Source organism: Dermacentor albipictus, chromosome 9, assembly GCF_038994185.2.
Source record: "Dermacentor albipictus isolate Rhodes 1998 colony chromosome 9, USDA_Dalb.pri_finalv2, whole genome shotgun sequence".
Taxonomy (NCBI): Eukaryota; Metazoa; Arthropoda; class Arachnida; order Ixodida; family Ixodidae; genus Dermacentor; species Dermacentor albipictus.
The window spans coordinates 31,199,834-31,216,313 of record NC_091829.1 but is presented as its reverse complement, the minus strand read 5'-3'; the positions used below and the strand labels follow the sequence as shown (position 1 = coordinate 31,216,313).

At 48.5% G+C, this 16,480-nt stretch overlaps 2 protein-coding genes across 2 annotated transcripts in view; one reads left to right on the top strand and one right to left on the bottom strand.

Annotated features, from left to right (window-relative positions):
• Positions 1-2,586: 2,586 nt before the first annotated feature.
• LOC135912704 (uncharacterized) lies at positions 2,587-9,426 on the bottom strand. The gene is made up of 2 exons (XM_065445220.2): positions 8,307-9,426; positions 2,587-3,036 (listed from the first exon to the last, which is right to left on the bottom strand). The coding sequence occupies exon 1, from the start codon at positions 8,922-8,924 to the stop codon at positions 8,340-8,342; it is 585 nt and encodes a 194-aa protein (XP_065301292.1). The 5' UTR covers positions 8,925-9,426; the 3' UTR covers positions 2,587-3,036; positions 8,307-8,339.
• Positions 9,427-10,024: 598 nt separating this feature from the next.
• LOC135912727 (nuclear pore membrane glycoprotein 210-like) overlaps positions 10,025-16,480 on the top strand; it is a 58,517-nt gene continuing 52,061 nt past the window's right edge. The window contains exons 1-3 of the mRNA XM_065445250.2: positions 10,025-10,336; positions 13,438-13,562; positions 15,218-15,349. Of these exons, the coding sequence (XP_065301322.1) occupies positions 10,164-10,336; positions 13,438-13,562; positions 15,218-15,349 (430 nt within the window). The 5' untranslated portion in view covers positions 10,025-10,163. The remainder of the gene's footprint in view (positions 10,337-13,437; positions 13,563-15,217; positions 15,350-16,480) is intronic.

Below are 16,480 nucleotides of genomic sequence, written 5' to 3'. Positions count from 1 at the left end.
TTGGGCGTTATACTTTCTGATTACTTAAAGCCCAGATCGAAACGTAATCGCGTACAAGTGTGTTCAGAAGTGCAAGTGGCCTACAGCGATCGCCGTCGCCTATGCTGTTCGATTCCCGGCGCAAAAAGAAAACTCGCGGTGCACGCGACTGTGATCCCGAGTTTGACTTCGCTGTTGTGGAAAGTGAAGCTGCTCGAGCATGTCAGTCGCGCTTGCTTTGCATGCTTGTTCGAAGTTGGACATTCCGTGATGTTTTGTGCCAGGGGTGGCTGGCAACGCTGCGTTGTTACGCGCATGCGGTGTTAGCCGGGAAGTCATGTGCCACGGCAATTGCGTATATCGCGCGCTGGCGGTAGAGCTTGTCGTGCTCGCCTTGCGGAAAAGGTGAGCATGACGAACGGTCGTAAGTACAGGTACACACCTTGTGCAGTCGAGGAGTCGGATGAAGCTCGCAAGCAGTTTCATCCCACACCGCATTCAAGTCTGCGTCACCGTTTTCGCCGTTCATGACAGAGCACGTCTTCCCTTCGCTCTTCGGCATTTTACATATCAGTGGTACGGCGCATGCCTGCTTGCTCACGATTCAAAAGGCGTTCAATGGTGGTGGGCCTGTGGCGACACCTAGTGCGCGGTGCATACATAACATCTACTGTGGCGTTGACAAACGTCTGCCCTGAGTCAAAAGGGATCAGGACCACTAACTTACTACTTACTCTCTGTTCGCTCTAAAAGATATACCATCTATACACGATACGAGGCTGTGCATTGAGAAAATGACCAACTGGAAAAAAAAAAGAAAGAGAAAACGTAAGGAAATCCAAGCTTAAACAAACGTGCCTAAGTGTTTTATTATTACTTTTTTTATTTCTGCGATTACACCCTCAATCATATCGGGATAGAGAAACTTCAGGTGTTATCTTTTCTGCTTCTGAGTAAGAAGAGCAATACAGGTATTCGTACCTTAACGCACCAACAGAACAAACACCCAGATAGCGCGCGAATTGCCATGTCTTTACGGTGCACCTTTCATGCCGTGGTGTGTTTGTGTGCGCGCTGCATGCCCAAGAACGGAAACAACTTTTGTGGCATGCTCCAGCAGTTGTCGGAGTTCACGCGTGCCGAGAAATTGAATATGTGCACGATGCATTGAACATGACCGGAGTTCACTTCTGCATCACCATTGCGCCGATCGATGGAGTTACACGCCCGTGGCTTGGTCGCGCCGGCATTAAAATTAAATTATAGGGTTTTACGTGCCAAAACCACTTTCTGATTATGAGGCACGCCGTAGTGGAGGACTTCGAAAACTTCGACCACCTGGGGTTCTTTAACGTGCACCTAAATCTAAGTACACGGATGTTTTCGCCCCCATCGAAATGCGGCCGCCGTGGCCGGGATTCGATCCCGCGACCTCGTGCTCAGCAGCCCAACACCATAGCCACTGAGCAACCACGGCGGGTAAAATTAGAGGGTTTTACGTGCCAAAACCACTATGTGATTACGAGGCACGCCGTAGTGGACGGGACTCCGGAATAATTTCGAACACCTGGGGTTTTCTAACGTGAACCTAAATTTGAGTAGACGGGCCGCTATGGCCGGGATTCGATCTCGCGACCTCGTGCATCCATGGCAGCCCAACACCATAGCCGCTAAACAACGGCCGCGCGGCATTAGTGAAGCAGGAACGATTACTTATGCCTTCAACTTCCATCTCTTGACCAGTGTTGAAAAATTACCAAGCTTATTGAGCTGCTGCCGCTATTCAATATTGTAGGGGACGTATTGGTTAAAGTTGTGTACACGTCGTACTTGTGCTGCGGCTGTGCGGCGCTATATTTTGTATACTTCTGCGCAGTGCCGATGGGAGTCCGTGGTCGCCAACAGAGACAACACGAATTTGCAGCAGACATATTGTGGGAAGCTGGAATACAGACTTTAGCCAACACGCATTGTATGTGCCGACGATTTTTTCGGCGGCGCATATACGATGTCGTCTCCGATTAACTGCTCCGCGTTCACCTGCATGGCTAAGCAGCCGCCGCCCTTTCGTCGCATTGCAGCCACGAAAAACATAGCTGTCAACTGCACACAACTTCTTAAAGGCAGATCGAAACGTGCGCATCGTGCACGTGTCCTTCGAATGAAACGTCCACTCACACGGCGCGCGCGGTACGAAGCCTGCAGGCCATAGGGTTTCATACAGTTATTGTAAGAAACTCTATGCAGCAGGCAACTTGCAAGGCTATGTGAAGGAGACACTGGAGAGATGTACACAACCTCTCGTCGAAATTTTACCCAGCATGTGGCGCCCCCACGCTTGGTGGCGTGACCTACCGCCCCGTTCCAAAGGGGACGCTCTTAACATCCATCCATCCGGCAGTGCTGCTCGGCGGTGCCGTTGTTGTTTGTACTGTAGTGGGCATATACGCTACAAAGTGGAGAGCCCGTCTTGTGCGCTTGCGTAAGTTGCGGTCCTGCAGCGCGTGGCATGCGCCCTGGCGCGCGATGCATAATGACACGAAAAGAAGCCACTAGTAATGCACTTCACTACTAAGACTATGCCTTCACGACAGAAATGAACCACCGTAGAGCTTTTAACAGAGCATTTATTGCACAGCCCAGAGAAAACAACTCTCAACAGGAAATGTCGTTATATAGGGCCATCCAGGCTTGCCCCAAGCGAAGTGTAACGTCGACTAAAGCTTTGTATGTATATATACATTTTTCTTTTGAACTATATATAGGTATTGCACGTGATGATCTGAAATACTGTCTTTTCTTTGCTGCTCGAAGGGCACATTTGCTGTGGCCATATGTCCAAACGCAGCACGCGTATTGCTTGACGGTGTTGCACATTTCGCATTCGCGTAGGCACCCCGCAGTCCTCGCAAAATATCGCAGAGCCATGCTCGGACCGCCAACACTGTTTTGTACCCTGTCTGGGCAGGAGCCTGTTTGGGCCACGCCGCTGGCCGACGTAGACGGCGTCACATCGTAGACAGCGATTCGAGGCTTCCTGCAACACCCTGTCCCGCCCTGAAAGAGCAAAAATGAAAAAAAAAATGTTTTTCGCACACCAAAAGCACGTTGTCTGTGTGTGTATATATATATATATATTGTTTTGCGAAGATGAGGAGCGGGAGGAGGGGTTGAACACGCTTTAAGTCATTGAACAGACATCGAACAGACACCAGAAAACCTGCGAGCCCGGGTGTTCGAAGCTTTTGAGCCAGGTCCAAATTGAATATACAAAGACCCGAGCGCCATTGTAGATGGAGCGCTGATCAAAATGTTGGTCATACTTGGCTGTTGAGGCAATCGGGAATGGTGCAGCCGACCTGTACTCGAGCTTACTTATTGCCTAATCCATTGGGGAAGGAAATCTTTACGGGGTGATCCGAGCTGGCAAGATGGCGAGTTTGGCAACACGGTGTGATTAGACACTGTCCGAAGAATTTAGCACCTCCGAGCCTATCATGGCCGCACACATAGAAGAGAGCCTTAAAATAAGGAGTTGAGTGAGATTGCTGGATTACACTTACGGGAAATGCTTATCGGTCTATCTTTTTGTTTGGGGTGTCTCGGTAAGCTGAACGCAAAGAAAAAAGAGGAAGTAAAGATAAGTGGCGACCCTACCTTGGAGTCTCCGCACAAGGGTCCCAATTCACCAAACGTTCTTATACGCTAAAAGCATTCGTGTCAGCCAATAGTGATGTCGGACATATTATTAGCGAAGGCGACCAGCCAGTGAAAAACAGCACTTACGAACGGAAAGCTTTGTGAATTTGGCCTCGGATCACCGCAATATCATAGACTGTGGCAGCCGTTTGTACAGCGCTATAGTTGATTGTACCTTATATAAAACCGATTACATCACACTTCAATGCAAGCAACGACTGAGCCAGGCAACTTGTGTAAGTGATCACTGAATGAAAACAGAACCTAATATACCCGATAGTGCCACCGAATCACTGACGTCACAATGACGTGTTGATGGGAGCCGCAGTCTGGGCGCCAAATTTAAGTTTGAAAAAAAAAAAACGAAATCTGACCTTCATTTTATACCAATGATCTCTTTTACCGATAATTTTCAAAGGTTTACTTTTAACGCAACAACCTATACCGGCAATTACTGATTAAGTGGTTGTCTGCAGATTTCTTTTAAATTTGTGCTAACCTGAAAACTACAAATAGATTTTGAGGACGCCCTTTTCTTTCTTTCCTTATTTTTTTGCACAAATGTGACTGAGGATTTTTAAGCCCTTTTTACATTCTGTCGTTGTCCGAAAGCTTACGCGAGCGCTTAGGTAAATTAACCGCGTCCCCGGATTCTGGGTCACTCTGACCCCAATTCGCAGTTCCGGACCGTACACGCCCACCGCCTGACCTGATTGGTATGAGTGCAGGTTGCAGCAGCACAGCCGCAAAGCAAAGTAAGATCGATACCTGCTGGGGGGTAGCTTAGAACACGTCGAGCATGGACGAAACCTCTGGTCTCTATGCCAGAGGTCGTTTTCCTACCCGTGTAACAAAATTGCCTCGGCGCTGCTGAACAAAATCTTTTGTTAACTGTTTGCGCATTCTGGTATCACAAACTAATTAACATAACCGTGCGTGTTCACTGACTATAGGGGTATGCGGTGTACGCACGAGCGGCGGCGACCGGGCAGCGCGCCATATTGGTGCACTCCGTATCGGGGAGAAGCAGGAGAAGCACGCGCGACATTTTGGTGCACTCCGTATCGGGGAGAAGCACGCACGCCATCTTGGTGCACTCCGTATGGGGGAGAAGCACGCGCGCCATCTTGGTGCACTCCGTATCGGCGAGAAGCAGGCGAAGCACGCGCGCCATTTTGGTGCACTCCGTATCGGGGAGAAGCAGGCGAAGCACGCGCGACATTTTGGTGCACTCCGTATCGGGGAGAAGCAGGAGAAGCAGGCGCGCCATTTTGGTGCACTCCGTATCGGGGAGAAGCAGGAGAAGCACACGCGCCATTTTGGTGCACTCCGTATCGGGGAGAAGCACGCACGCCATCTTGGTGCACTCCGTATGGGGGAGAAGCACGCGCGCCATCTTGGTGCACTCCGTATCGGCGAGAAGCAGGCGAAGCACGCGCGCCATTTTGGTGCACTCCGTATCGGGGAGAAGCAGGAGAAGCACGTGCGCCATTTTGGTGCACTCCGTATCGGGGAGAAGCACGCACGCCATCTTGGTGCACTCCGTATGGGGGAGAAGCACGCGCGCCATCTTGGTGCACTCCGTATCGGCGAGAAGCAGGCGAAGCACGCGCGCCATTTTGGTGCACTCCGTATCGGGGAGAAGCAGGCGAAGCACGCGCGCCATTTTGGTGCACTCCGTATCGGGGAGAAGCAGGCGCGTACTGCCACAAGTCGAATAAATGGTGTGATGCGCTGTCGTGTGTCGTAGCAGTCGCTCCAAAGCAGTAAATACGGAATATATACGGAAGCACTAAATACAGATGATAATACGGAAGATGTGCGCACACGCGTGCGATAAAAAAAAACATAGGGAACTTTCCAAACAGCGACGACGCGATGGATCTCCCGTAAATCAACACGCGTGGATCAACTCGCTGTGAATCCTTACACATACAGGGTTTCTTTTCGGCATCTTTTTTTTGCATGTAGGTGAATCATCGGTTGTTAGACTATACGCGTGTCAGTCCCGTGCAAGCGGATGGGATCGCGGTCATGCCATTTTCTTTTTTCATTGTTGGTTTTCCAAGCGGGACCGTATATGCATGCACAAATGTAGCATCTTGTTTGCATAAATCGACTCTGATATCACTTCTAGCTTGCGCGTGTCGCTGCAGACTTTTAATTTCTGCATTTCCATGTTGTAGGCCACCCCGACTGAACTCCGTCACAACACACATATAGGGTATATGCGCCTGATGCATCCGCCGTGGAGCGCTCAACAAATATTTGGAATTGGTTAACCTGAACTGGAAAAAAAATGACGCGTAGTCGGAAGGATATATGTAGACAGCAGCACTCGTTTACGCCAGCGCTGACGACATATGTTACGACGATCCCAGTCGAAGTTGCAGTCAAGAGTTCCGACCGGTGGCCTACAGTACGAAAACGTAGTAAAGTGTAGCCCTCGTTCACATGCCGCGTTTCCAGATTGAAGACTATGCAGTCACACGTGCAAGCTAGAAACGATTTTACGTAAACAAGGAGCTACATCTGCAGATACGGCGCCGCTTGGAAAACCACAGCGAAAGATGTGCACGACCACGATCCATACCGCTTGCACGGGACAGGTATATGCATGCATAGCGTAACTACCTACGGTTCGCGTACCTGCTAGGAAGTGCAGAAAACAAACTCTGTGTTTGTAAGTATTCACAGCGAGTTCATCCGTCGCATTGCCACTGTTCACAAAGTTCCCCATTTCTATCGCACATGCGCACCTTGGAAAACGCTAAGAAGAACAAGAAAAGGAAGAATAAAGGCAAATTTCCATCACCTCGCCTTTAGCTTATCTTATTTTACTCTGGAACGGTTGCTGCAACACGCTACTGCGCATCACAGCGTTTATCCGACGCACACTTAAGGCAGTACGCGCGTGCTTCTCCCCGATACGGAGTGCACCAAAATGGCGCGCTGCCCGTGCATGCACGACTGCGGGTTAATTTTGACCAGCTGCGAAGTGATCAGTTTTAACCTACAACCACCCCAGAGGCATGTATGTACAGGGTCGTCCACTCTTAGGGTGGACACGGCTCAGCGTGGCATAGTAGTGTTCCTATTGAGCATATACAGGAACACTATGGCATAGCTCCACGGAGCGCCAGTGTGTCCAGCGCGGCCACGCATCGAAGCGAAGCGGCGCAGGCGCACTGGGTCTTTTAGGGGACGTGCTTCGTGTCGTCATAGTGCGCCGCTCTGTTAGTGAACTAGAATAGTATTCTAGTACACTAGCTCTGGCTTTGCTACGAGTACACGTCACCAAACGCAAGCGATCGAGGTGGCTTCGCGGGGAAGCGCGCTTCCCTCACTGGAGCATTTTCCGGCTGGTTTTGTCTACAGCCTGCGAACAGCTTGCTTAGGCAATGTGCATGAACAGAAACAAGCTTCTCAGCGCATAAACGACTTCGCATTTTTTTTTCTTCTAAGTCATGAGGTTAAAAGAACGAAGCTATTTTTTGCGCGCTCTTTATTAGGCTGGGGTCACGGGTACTGTTTTACTGCCACAGCTGTCGGTGCAGTGCATCCGGAGAAACGCATCAGGCGCACTTTCATGTTTGGGGTGATGACGTGATGAGCCTAGCGCGCCGTTTCGCGCATCTCTTGATAGTGGCCGGCACTACTTGGGTGATTTTACATGAAGTATGACAAAGTAATTTGAGTTGCATCTTTTCATTGGATCTAGAAAGACGTGGCGCGTAAAATTACTGCCAAATCAGTTGCTGTGCCGGAGAGAGCAGTTTTCTACATCACGTAAAGCAATACATACGCAATTACGAGCGGCATTAACACGGCAATAAGAGATTCATGGAGCAGCGGATGTCACTCCTTAGCTACTGTCGAAGTACTCTTTTTTTTGCCCTTCTTAATGGTAGAATCGATGACAGACATTATGAAGCATATATGCACGATTGAACAATCCCTCTCTAACTTTCTGTGAAATTTATGACGGGCGTCGGCCATTTTCTCGTCGTGACCCCGAACATGAAAAGCGCGCCTGATGCGTTCCTCCGGATGCACTGCGCCAACAGCTGTGGCAGTAAAACAGTATATGTCCACAGTCTAATAAAGACCGCGCAAAACTAACTTCGTTCGTTTTACCTCATCACTTAGAAGAAAAAAAAAATGCGAAGTCGTTTATGCGCTGAGAAGCTTGTTTCTTTTCATGCAGATTGCCTAAGCAGGCTGTTCGCAAGCTGTAGGCAAAACCAGCCGGAAAATGCTCCAGTGAGGGAAGCGCGCTTTCCCGCTAAGCCAGCTCGATGACCTGCGTTTGGTGGAGCGATGCCACGTTGAGCCGTGTTCACCCTGTGGTTCACCCTAAATGTGGACGACCCTGCATGTACACGTGTAGTTCGCCGCCTTCATAGAAAGCGTCCATCGCGAGCCCGGGAATCGAACCAGACTTCGCGAGCAGCGGCACACAGCCTTCCGCTGCACCACAACCAGATCCAAAAGCGGGATATTAGACGATAAGCCAGTGCTATAAATGTATGATCACTTGCTTATATAACCGGCGCACAAACTAAGCGAAAAAAAAAACCGTCCTTGTGATATAACCATTCCTCATGAATCGTATACATCGCACTCACCTCGTGTAATATATCACAGACATGTGATATGTGCTATTCCTGCTTGCGCCTCCGCCTGTTCAAAGCGGCCGCGGTCAACTCGGCCACCGCCACCAGGGCCCCGAGCAGGTTGCACGCGCAGAGCGGCACGTCTCCTCCGAGGGCCCCGTACGTCGACCAGAGCCCGCACACTACCAGCGCCCAGGCGGCGAGCTCGGGCAGCGGGCCCGTCCGGATTCGGGAGGCCGGCGCCGCGTTGCAGGCCACCGTGTAGAGGGACGCGACGCGGCCCAGCCACACCACGCTCATCATCGGCGCCGCCAACTGCAGCGCGCCGAGCGCCGCGAGCAACACCCAACCGGGTCCACTGTCCCGCGCGTACGCGCGGTGCACGACGACGTTGACGAGCACCAGGGGCAAGCCGCACGCGTTGACCCACACCACCGCGGGCTCGTCGGCGCCGCGCCCGTAGAGGAGCCAGGAGTGGCAACAGGCCGCGGCCGCGGCCACGGGGGCGAACGCGACGCCCGCCGAGGTGCCCGCTCGCCGGACGCGCCAGGCGAGCGACAGGCCGCCGACGAAGCTGGCCAGGGTCACGACGCCGGCGACGGTGCCGACCCACTCTCGTGTCGCCTCCATGACTCCCACAGCTAAACGCGCGCGTGTGGACGCGACCGCTTATCGACGACGATTTTATCCCGGGACGATGCGGCGCACGGTCCCCGGGAAAGTGCGCGGGGGCCCCCCCGCGCTCCAAGGTCGCGACTCCGAGAAGCCTAGCTGCGCGGCGCGGTCGACGCCGCGGCCGTCCCACGCCCTCGAGCGCAGCTGCAGCGGAGGTGCAGCGACTCCGCGCGTGGTTCCGTGGCTCTGAGGAAGGATTTGCGCGCGGCAGCATGCTTCACGCATCTTTCATCGCGGAAAGGTGCAGAGCTATCAGGGATGAAATTACGACCAGCGGCCCCGAATACCTCTAGCGGGCGATTGCATTTCACCACGGTCTCAACAGTAACTACAGCTACAGCTGCTACTGTAGGAACGCTGCAACGCTGCCGTATCAGCAATTGAAGTGTGAAGCGAATAACGGGTGAAACTGGAGCATCGGGCCACGTGATTCTTTTCCTCCACTGCGTCGTCTGCTCGAAAAACGCGTGCGCCACAGCCGCTCCAATCGACGCGGTTGCAAAGCGAGCTAAAGCTAGGCAAGCGTGCCAACTTTGTCTCCGCTAGTAAAGCTTAAACGAATTCTCCGAGCACACGTTTATTTCTAATGAATTTTTTTTTTAGTAGACGTGCAGTCTTGACGCGCGTTTCTGAGAGCGAGCGCTGATACTACGATGTCTGGTAATTAAATGTGATTGTATGGTGGTGTCTGTGCGAATGTTATGTGCACATACGTGAAACGGTGTTGTTTACCATTGGTCTTTTGGTAGCACTAGAGTGTACTATAGTAACACTAACAGCGCCCCAATCTTGTGTGCCAGCTGTAGGCATGGCCGTAGGGCACTTCGTGATCACAACTTTTAGTGAACCGAAACTCAATAAAAATTGAGCTAGCGCCCTCTTTAAGACGCGAGGAGAAAGAAAGTAACGCAAAAATAAAACTGCTAGAAATGTAGCTTGCCAGATAGTAACCGTTTACACTAATATATAGCGCATAGAAATTGTTACAGATTTAGTACAAAGGCAGTACAGTATGGATTCATAAAGTTGGATCGGTAGAGGACAACAGCCGTACGTAGCCAGGTCGATCCACCGGCGACCATGCCATGCGTCGATCGTGCGCGCGCTCCTTGTTATTCAAAACAACCCCTTGGTTGAAGATAGACAAGCTACCATAAGTTCAAAATTCGTTCATTATCTGGGTCTGTATAAAGCATGGGGTTTGTGGGATGGGTGCCGAGTTATTGCTGCGTCTTGGTGCTGTTGCTGAGCGTAACGGAAGAGGCAAGGCTGAACGTGCCGCGACTTTTGCTTCCGCACCTTGTCGAAGTCGCCTCAAATTACACCCTTCACCTAGTGAATGTGGATGAGCGCAGCTGCTATGAGTGGTATGTGTGCTTGTGCAACACGCATCATCGCAAGCGCTTTCTTTTTTTCTCCAGGGGCGTCGGCCGTGCTGCGCTACGCAGCCTGCTGTGTTATTGGCGAAACACCGGCGTTCTTGGGTAGCGTATTTTTAGAACGTCATTGCGAGCTGGGGGCTTGTGTTCGAACCTAGGCGAAGTGTAGATCGAGCGAGCACGTGGGTGTGTAGGTTCCAAATTGCGGCGCTTTCAATCTTTCAGTGTGTGGGGTATTGCTAGGCGCTTAGGTCGGCACCACTCAATCGTGCTTCCTCTCGCCAACAGTCACTCGTTTTCATTACGCATCCCACACTCGCGTCTGCTCACGTTCGCCGACATTCATTGGAACTCGCTGTCACTAACTTGATACTCGCGTTAATTGGCACTCGCTGTTCCTCATACTCTCGTCCACTCAAATTCACAGGCACTTAACCCGTTCCTACTCGCATCTAGTCACGCCTTTCGTCTCGATTCATGTTACTAGCGCTGACATGAGTAAAATATATCGCAACCAACGAGCCTGTTAACTGCACGCCTTTTGGCACTCACTCGCAACCCACAAAAAGAAGCACAGATTGATGACTAGTATTAATAGCATTCTGTCCTGTTTTGCTTTGTCCTGTGTTGTGTTGTTTAATGCTGTTATTTAACAAGATTTACCGACCAGCCCAGATAAACGCTGTTAATTCCATTCCACGTCTGTGAAAGTGCCTAGCTATTGTGAGTCGCTGTGCTCATGAGTGAATAAGCTGATCTATGGACCCTATAGGCGCCTTGAAAAAACAAAAACGAAGTGAAATATTGTAGTTCGGCTACTTCTTTTACACTGCTTTTTTCACCTTTTGCTAGAGCTGTCTGGTTGGTTGGTTAAGGTGTTTGCTGCGGGTGGGGCAAGCCTGGAAGTTTGGGCCATCAGGTGCACCGACTGCATCTTTTTCTGTATGTTTACCTTGCCACATGTGCCCAGATTGTTAGAAGAGCACACTGTGGTTGATGCTTAGTAACATGAATGATGGAGGAGGAATAAGACTGCAACAGTGGGGAAAAAATGCATTGGCCGCGTTTCTGTGTGCTTTGCTGCAAATTGTGTCTAAGCGCTGCTTCGTCCTTACATGGCATAGATTTAGGTGGTGGCCTCATAGCAATGCTATAGTGGTGTAGTTTTGATTATGTGCTGCGGGATGTTACATTGGCAGACTCAGTATGACAAATTTATGTTCCTAAATGAACATAATTTGAAAACGAGATGAATGGATGAATTTTGTTTAGGAAGAGATGGCTAGGTGGGTTATGATGGTGTGTGTGTGAGGGGGGGGAGGGGGATGAGAAGTGTAATAGTCTCACTAGGGCTGAATGTTTTGCTTAGATGTTGTAAACTTGACTCATTCATTTTATAAACATGGTGACAGAAATTCAACATTCTCAACTTGGCGGATGCTTAACATGCGCAGTCGTCTAGTACAACACATAGCTTCATATGGCTAATCTGCGTTGTTGTTCTTGTGCAGGAAAACTAGATCTTTGATCATTAAGTTCCTTCCATAGTTTTTGCGAATGTTGTGTGACCCCCTGTCTGCAAAACTTGGGCAACCAATGAAAAAGGGGCTTACAAAATCACAATGGTCATCCGACTCCAACTTCCCTCAATATATTTGCTATACTTGCAGCTGCTTGTGCAAGACAGCTAAAGAAATCATAGGTCCATTCGATTCACCTGCACTTTCTGAACTGGTTCAGCAGATGTTGCATTTTTGTTTTTCACCGGTTCAACATAGTGGCTTCTGCATGTTGTGATTTGTTCCATGCAGTGCAAGCTTTGTGCAGGATGAGTTAACAGCATTCTCCTGCACTCATCAGAGAGGTAGTGCAGGGCTCATGCTGGCAGTGCCGTGCAACTCCTTTATCAGGAAGGACTGGCAATGAAGTAGCGGGAACTAGTTCATACACTGCAAGGCGATCTGAAGAGGGGCCTCATATTCTTTCTTTTTTTGGCGATCCCATCGTTTTGGCGGAATACAATTGTGGCGTAGCTTTTTTTCTCACTGACCTGTCAGTAACTTGGAATTTCAGTCAGTGGTGAGTTGATTGGTTGAAGAAGTGATGTCACTTGCTCGATCTGTGGTGGCGCCTTTCGCGACTGGTAAAATAAAGCCACATAGTTTAGAGCTGTGTCTTAGGTGTTGCACATGAACTCGTGGAGGATATGCAAATACATGCTTGCATGCTTCAAAGAAAATAAACTGACCATATTGAGTTTGCCATGCATTTTAAGTGCCAGGCAGATCGCGACATGGGAAAGAGTGTCCAGTGTCTTTGTCTAAACAAGACACAGGGGTTTGGAGGAAATGGCGGGATGAGTTAACATTGGGCATATATTGAGCAGTGGCTCAGTGGGTATGGTGTTCAGCTGCTAAACACAGCCATGTATTTGATTCCCTGCCGGGGTCGCTGCTTTCCAACAGGGGCAAAGATTCTGTATCGGGCTTTTGGTGCCTGTTAAAGGAATCCTGGTGGTAAAAGCGAATGTGAAGAATTTCACAACAGTGTCCCTCATAACCCACTGTGCATTTTCGGTGCATTAAACTTCACAATTTAATTTTTAGTGGCATGAGCATCAAGTGACACTCTTGTTTCTTGTGCAGTACTTCCGGTTTACCTCCTGAGATGACCGGGGAGCAAATTCAAGATAAATTAGAAAAAGAAAGTACAGTACAAAATTCGCGGGTTTCATATATGAGAGCGTAAGCTTATTTACAAGCTAACTTAACAAAGTTTCTGGATTAACAAGAATTAATTAGCAATGAGTGAGACAGATCTCTACAAAAAAAAAATAATGCCTGCACATCTGTGATGTAATACTGACATACACGTTCTGGGATTCCCCCACAAATTAAAAAAAAAGATTAAACTCTAATTTTTGGTTTTCTTACCATGAAATTACCAAATACAGTCTTTCAAATACTTCAGTGTTAACTGATTTACTCTTTCTCTTTAGTGTTCCTTTAAGAACAGTCCACCATTCTTTTTTCCCAGGAAATGGCAGTGCCGTTTCAGTGAGCATTTTGGTGTCACTTTTGTGTGTGCAGGCACTCAAGCCGACCTGAGGTGGCCACCGTGGCCACGCAGGGCAACTGCTCGCAGCATGCGACAGTATCAGCGGTATGGGGCCAGCCTAGGCGACAGACGGCCACAGTGTTGGCACGTGAAATGAGTGAGTAAACCCCACTCTCTCGATGTTGTTCCACCTGCAGGAAGGATCAGTGCAGCAGGATAAACACACACCCACCGCCTTTTTATCCTGCGCGTACAGCTTCTGACAAAAAAAAAAAAAAGCATTTTTCCTTCCTCCACGACAACAAGACAGGTCCACTTTCACAGAACTTTTGCATATGAGCCCTCTGCAATCAGCTGTCACCAAATTGTCATTATCACACCATTTGCTATTAAAGTAGTGGACAGCCAAACTGTAGCTACTCAAGAAACTCTTACCAGAGAGTTTTTAAAATATAGGCCATGCGCCTGTGTGTGTGCATGTGTGGTCATCTAATTATTTGGTTGCTAGCTACTTTATTGGAGTAGTAGGCAGTAGGAAGCACTGTCTGCCGCAAGGTTTTTTTTTGCTGCCTCTTGCTGCCACATGATAGTTTTTGTGCATTAATAATGGTAACAGTGCGAACAAAACACAAAGGGACACAGGATGAGTGCCTTTCACTCTTTCGTCGTTTCGTTCGTGCTGTTACCATTATGGTTGCATACCAACTTGCCTAACTTACCACTTTTTACTTTTTGTGCATGCGCTCAAAAAGTGGGAAAAGTGCACAAAATTGTTTTCTCTTCATAGCACACCTAAATGGAAAAGTTATTTGAGATATATTTGACATGTAATAAATTCATAAATTCATAAATTCTGCCGGAAAATGGGTAAATACAAGAACCATTTGATTTATGCCGTGCGTTGTTGCCACTGTGGTACCATGTACCAAGAGCTATTGCGTTTTGTGCCTTGCCCCCATGGTGGCAAGAAAGAGAACTTACTGCAGCGAAAAAGTTTAATATCTTAGATGCCGTTATTTTCATCGGTGCTTTTGCTTTTTATGCACTATCATGGCATGCACATGGGTATGTAGTGCTCAAAGGGGTCATCTGTTTTCAATTAGCTACCTTGATGCGTATTGTTCACAACATTATTGAAGTTAGCCTGCATGTAGTAATACATTTATAATGGCCATATTTTTGCCTTTTTCATTTCAGTTGCTGGTATTTTGTGCTTTATACTATGGTCAATGCAAATTTCAGGAATAGTGCTACTGTGCTGGGAGCTGAAATACGGGCGCATATTGTAATTTTCTGCTGAAGAGCATGTTTGCTGGATCTCAAACTAAAGCAAAAAAAGAACTACAAAATTTCTGAAAGCTGCCCGATAAGTAGCCAGCCTTTGAATATAATTGAAAAATGTAGCCAAGTTGTGAAATAATCATCTTTACTGTGTCTATATCTTGTGATAATCAATGTTGGCCTCAAATTCAACTTCAGCGGTTTGTTTGAGTGTGTGGACATATATTGCACATTAATAAATTGTGCTGCTAATGCTTTTCTTGGCACCAGAGGCGTAAATATCTGGTATAGTTTATTGCACAGAATTTGTGCTGTAGATAATGACTCTTTATGCAAGACCCAGTGCTGCTGGTAATGTTACGGTGCTTGATGTTGCCCAATTTATCCAGAGACCGGGCCGATTAGCAGACACACCAAAATTCTTGTGGCCAAGGGGCCCCTAAAGTAACAAAATTAGCAGGAAGGAATCAAACCTAGTAACCTTTCTGGCAAGCGTCCATTCTCTTTTGACTTCTTTGCATATGCATGCAGGCACTGGTGAGACGCTGCGCTGCGATGTTATCATCGACCAGGTGGCCTCGCTGAAGATGTTGACCACGACACGAGTGCTGCTGCTTGAGGACTCGCCCGAGCTTCTTGAAGTGCAGGGCTTAACCCACCAAGGTGCTGCCAGTGTGCAAGTCATTTAAAGCGAATAACTTTCTTCGGTTCCTTTGCCTGTTTTTGTGGTGTGTAGACTTTCACTGTTGACACAAAGCTGCAAAAGCAAAGGGTTTGTGCTCTCACGCAATGAAGTAGCGGGGTTAGTTTGTCGGCAAATGCCAATTAGTTAAGCCTCAATCTAACGGAATTGGTAAAATTGGCAGTTTGCTTTGTTGTATTGAAATTTGACCTTTTATGCAAATAAGTACAGTTGCTTATGACTTTATTTTACACGGAAAGGGGCCGCGGAATTTTTCGGATTATTGGACAACAGGAAAAGCAAATTTGAATGAGAAAACAATTTGTTTCGATAAATTTGGGAGAAGACAACGAATGACACGGTTTCATGGCACGTACGACGACAATATCTTCACGTCGGCAGTACGAATTAAGTGAAGCCAGCCATGCTTTCGCATGCACTGCGCCCCCACAGCTGATAGCTTCGCCCGCACTGGGACGGCGCTACCAGGAATAGTGCTGGCAGGGAGGGAGCGAATGATTTGTCTGCCTTTCGCTCCAACGGCTCACTGGAACTCGAGATTATGCAACCTCCAATACTAAATGCGCAGGAACACAGCTTACATGGTGCCATGCTGTCTCAGCCAGGCCACTCTTTGCACAAGCAGCAAATTACTTCTCGAGGGGGGGGGGTGTGACTCTTGATTGCGCTCTTGATTGATTGCTTGATCATGCACGCTTGATTGCGTTACCGTGAGCTTGCTCCCTTTCCCCTCATTCACTTTGCTTGTATGGGAAGTTGTCACTCATGAAGTCACCATCTTTCTTGTTTCATCCTCGCACACTTTCACTCGCACCTAAAGCACACAGTGCGCGGGGCGTGATAGGATCATATCGCACTTGGACTTTATACAGAACATGATGTGGCGCCACTTCGGTAGTATCATTTGGCCATCTGCATCCATAGAATTTTCCGTTTATTGTCTCGGCATTCCTTTGCCGTGGCAGTGAAATTTCGTTATATTGAACTCGTATACAAGCATACTTGGGTACATTGAGATTCTAAATACATGGTGTTCTATGGATGAGAGGTTGTGAAAAGTTAAATACTTCGTTATATCGAGAATTTTGTTA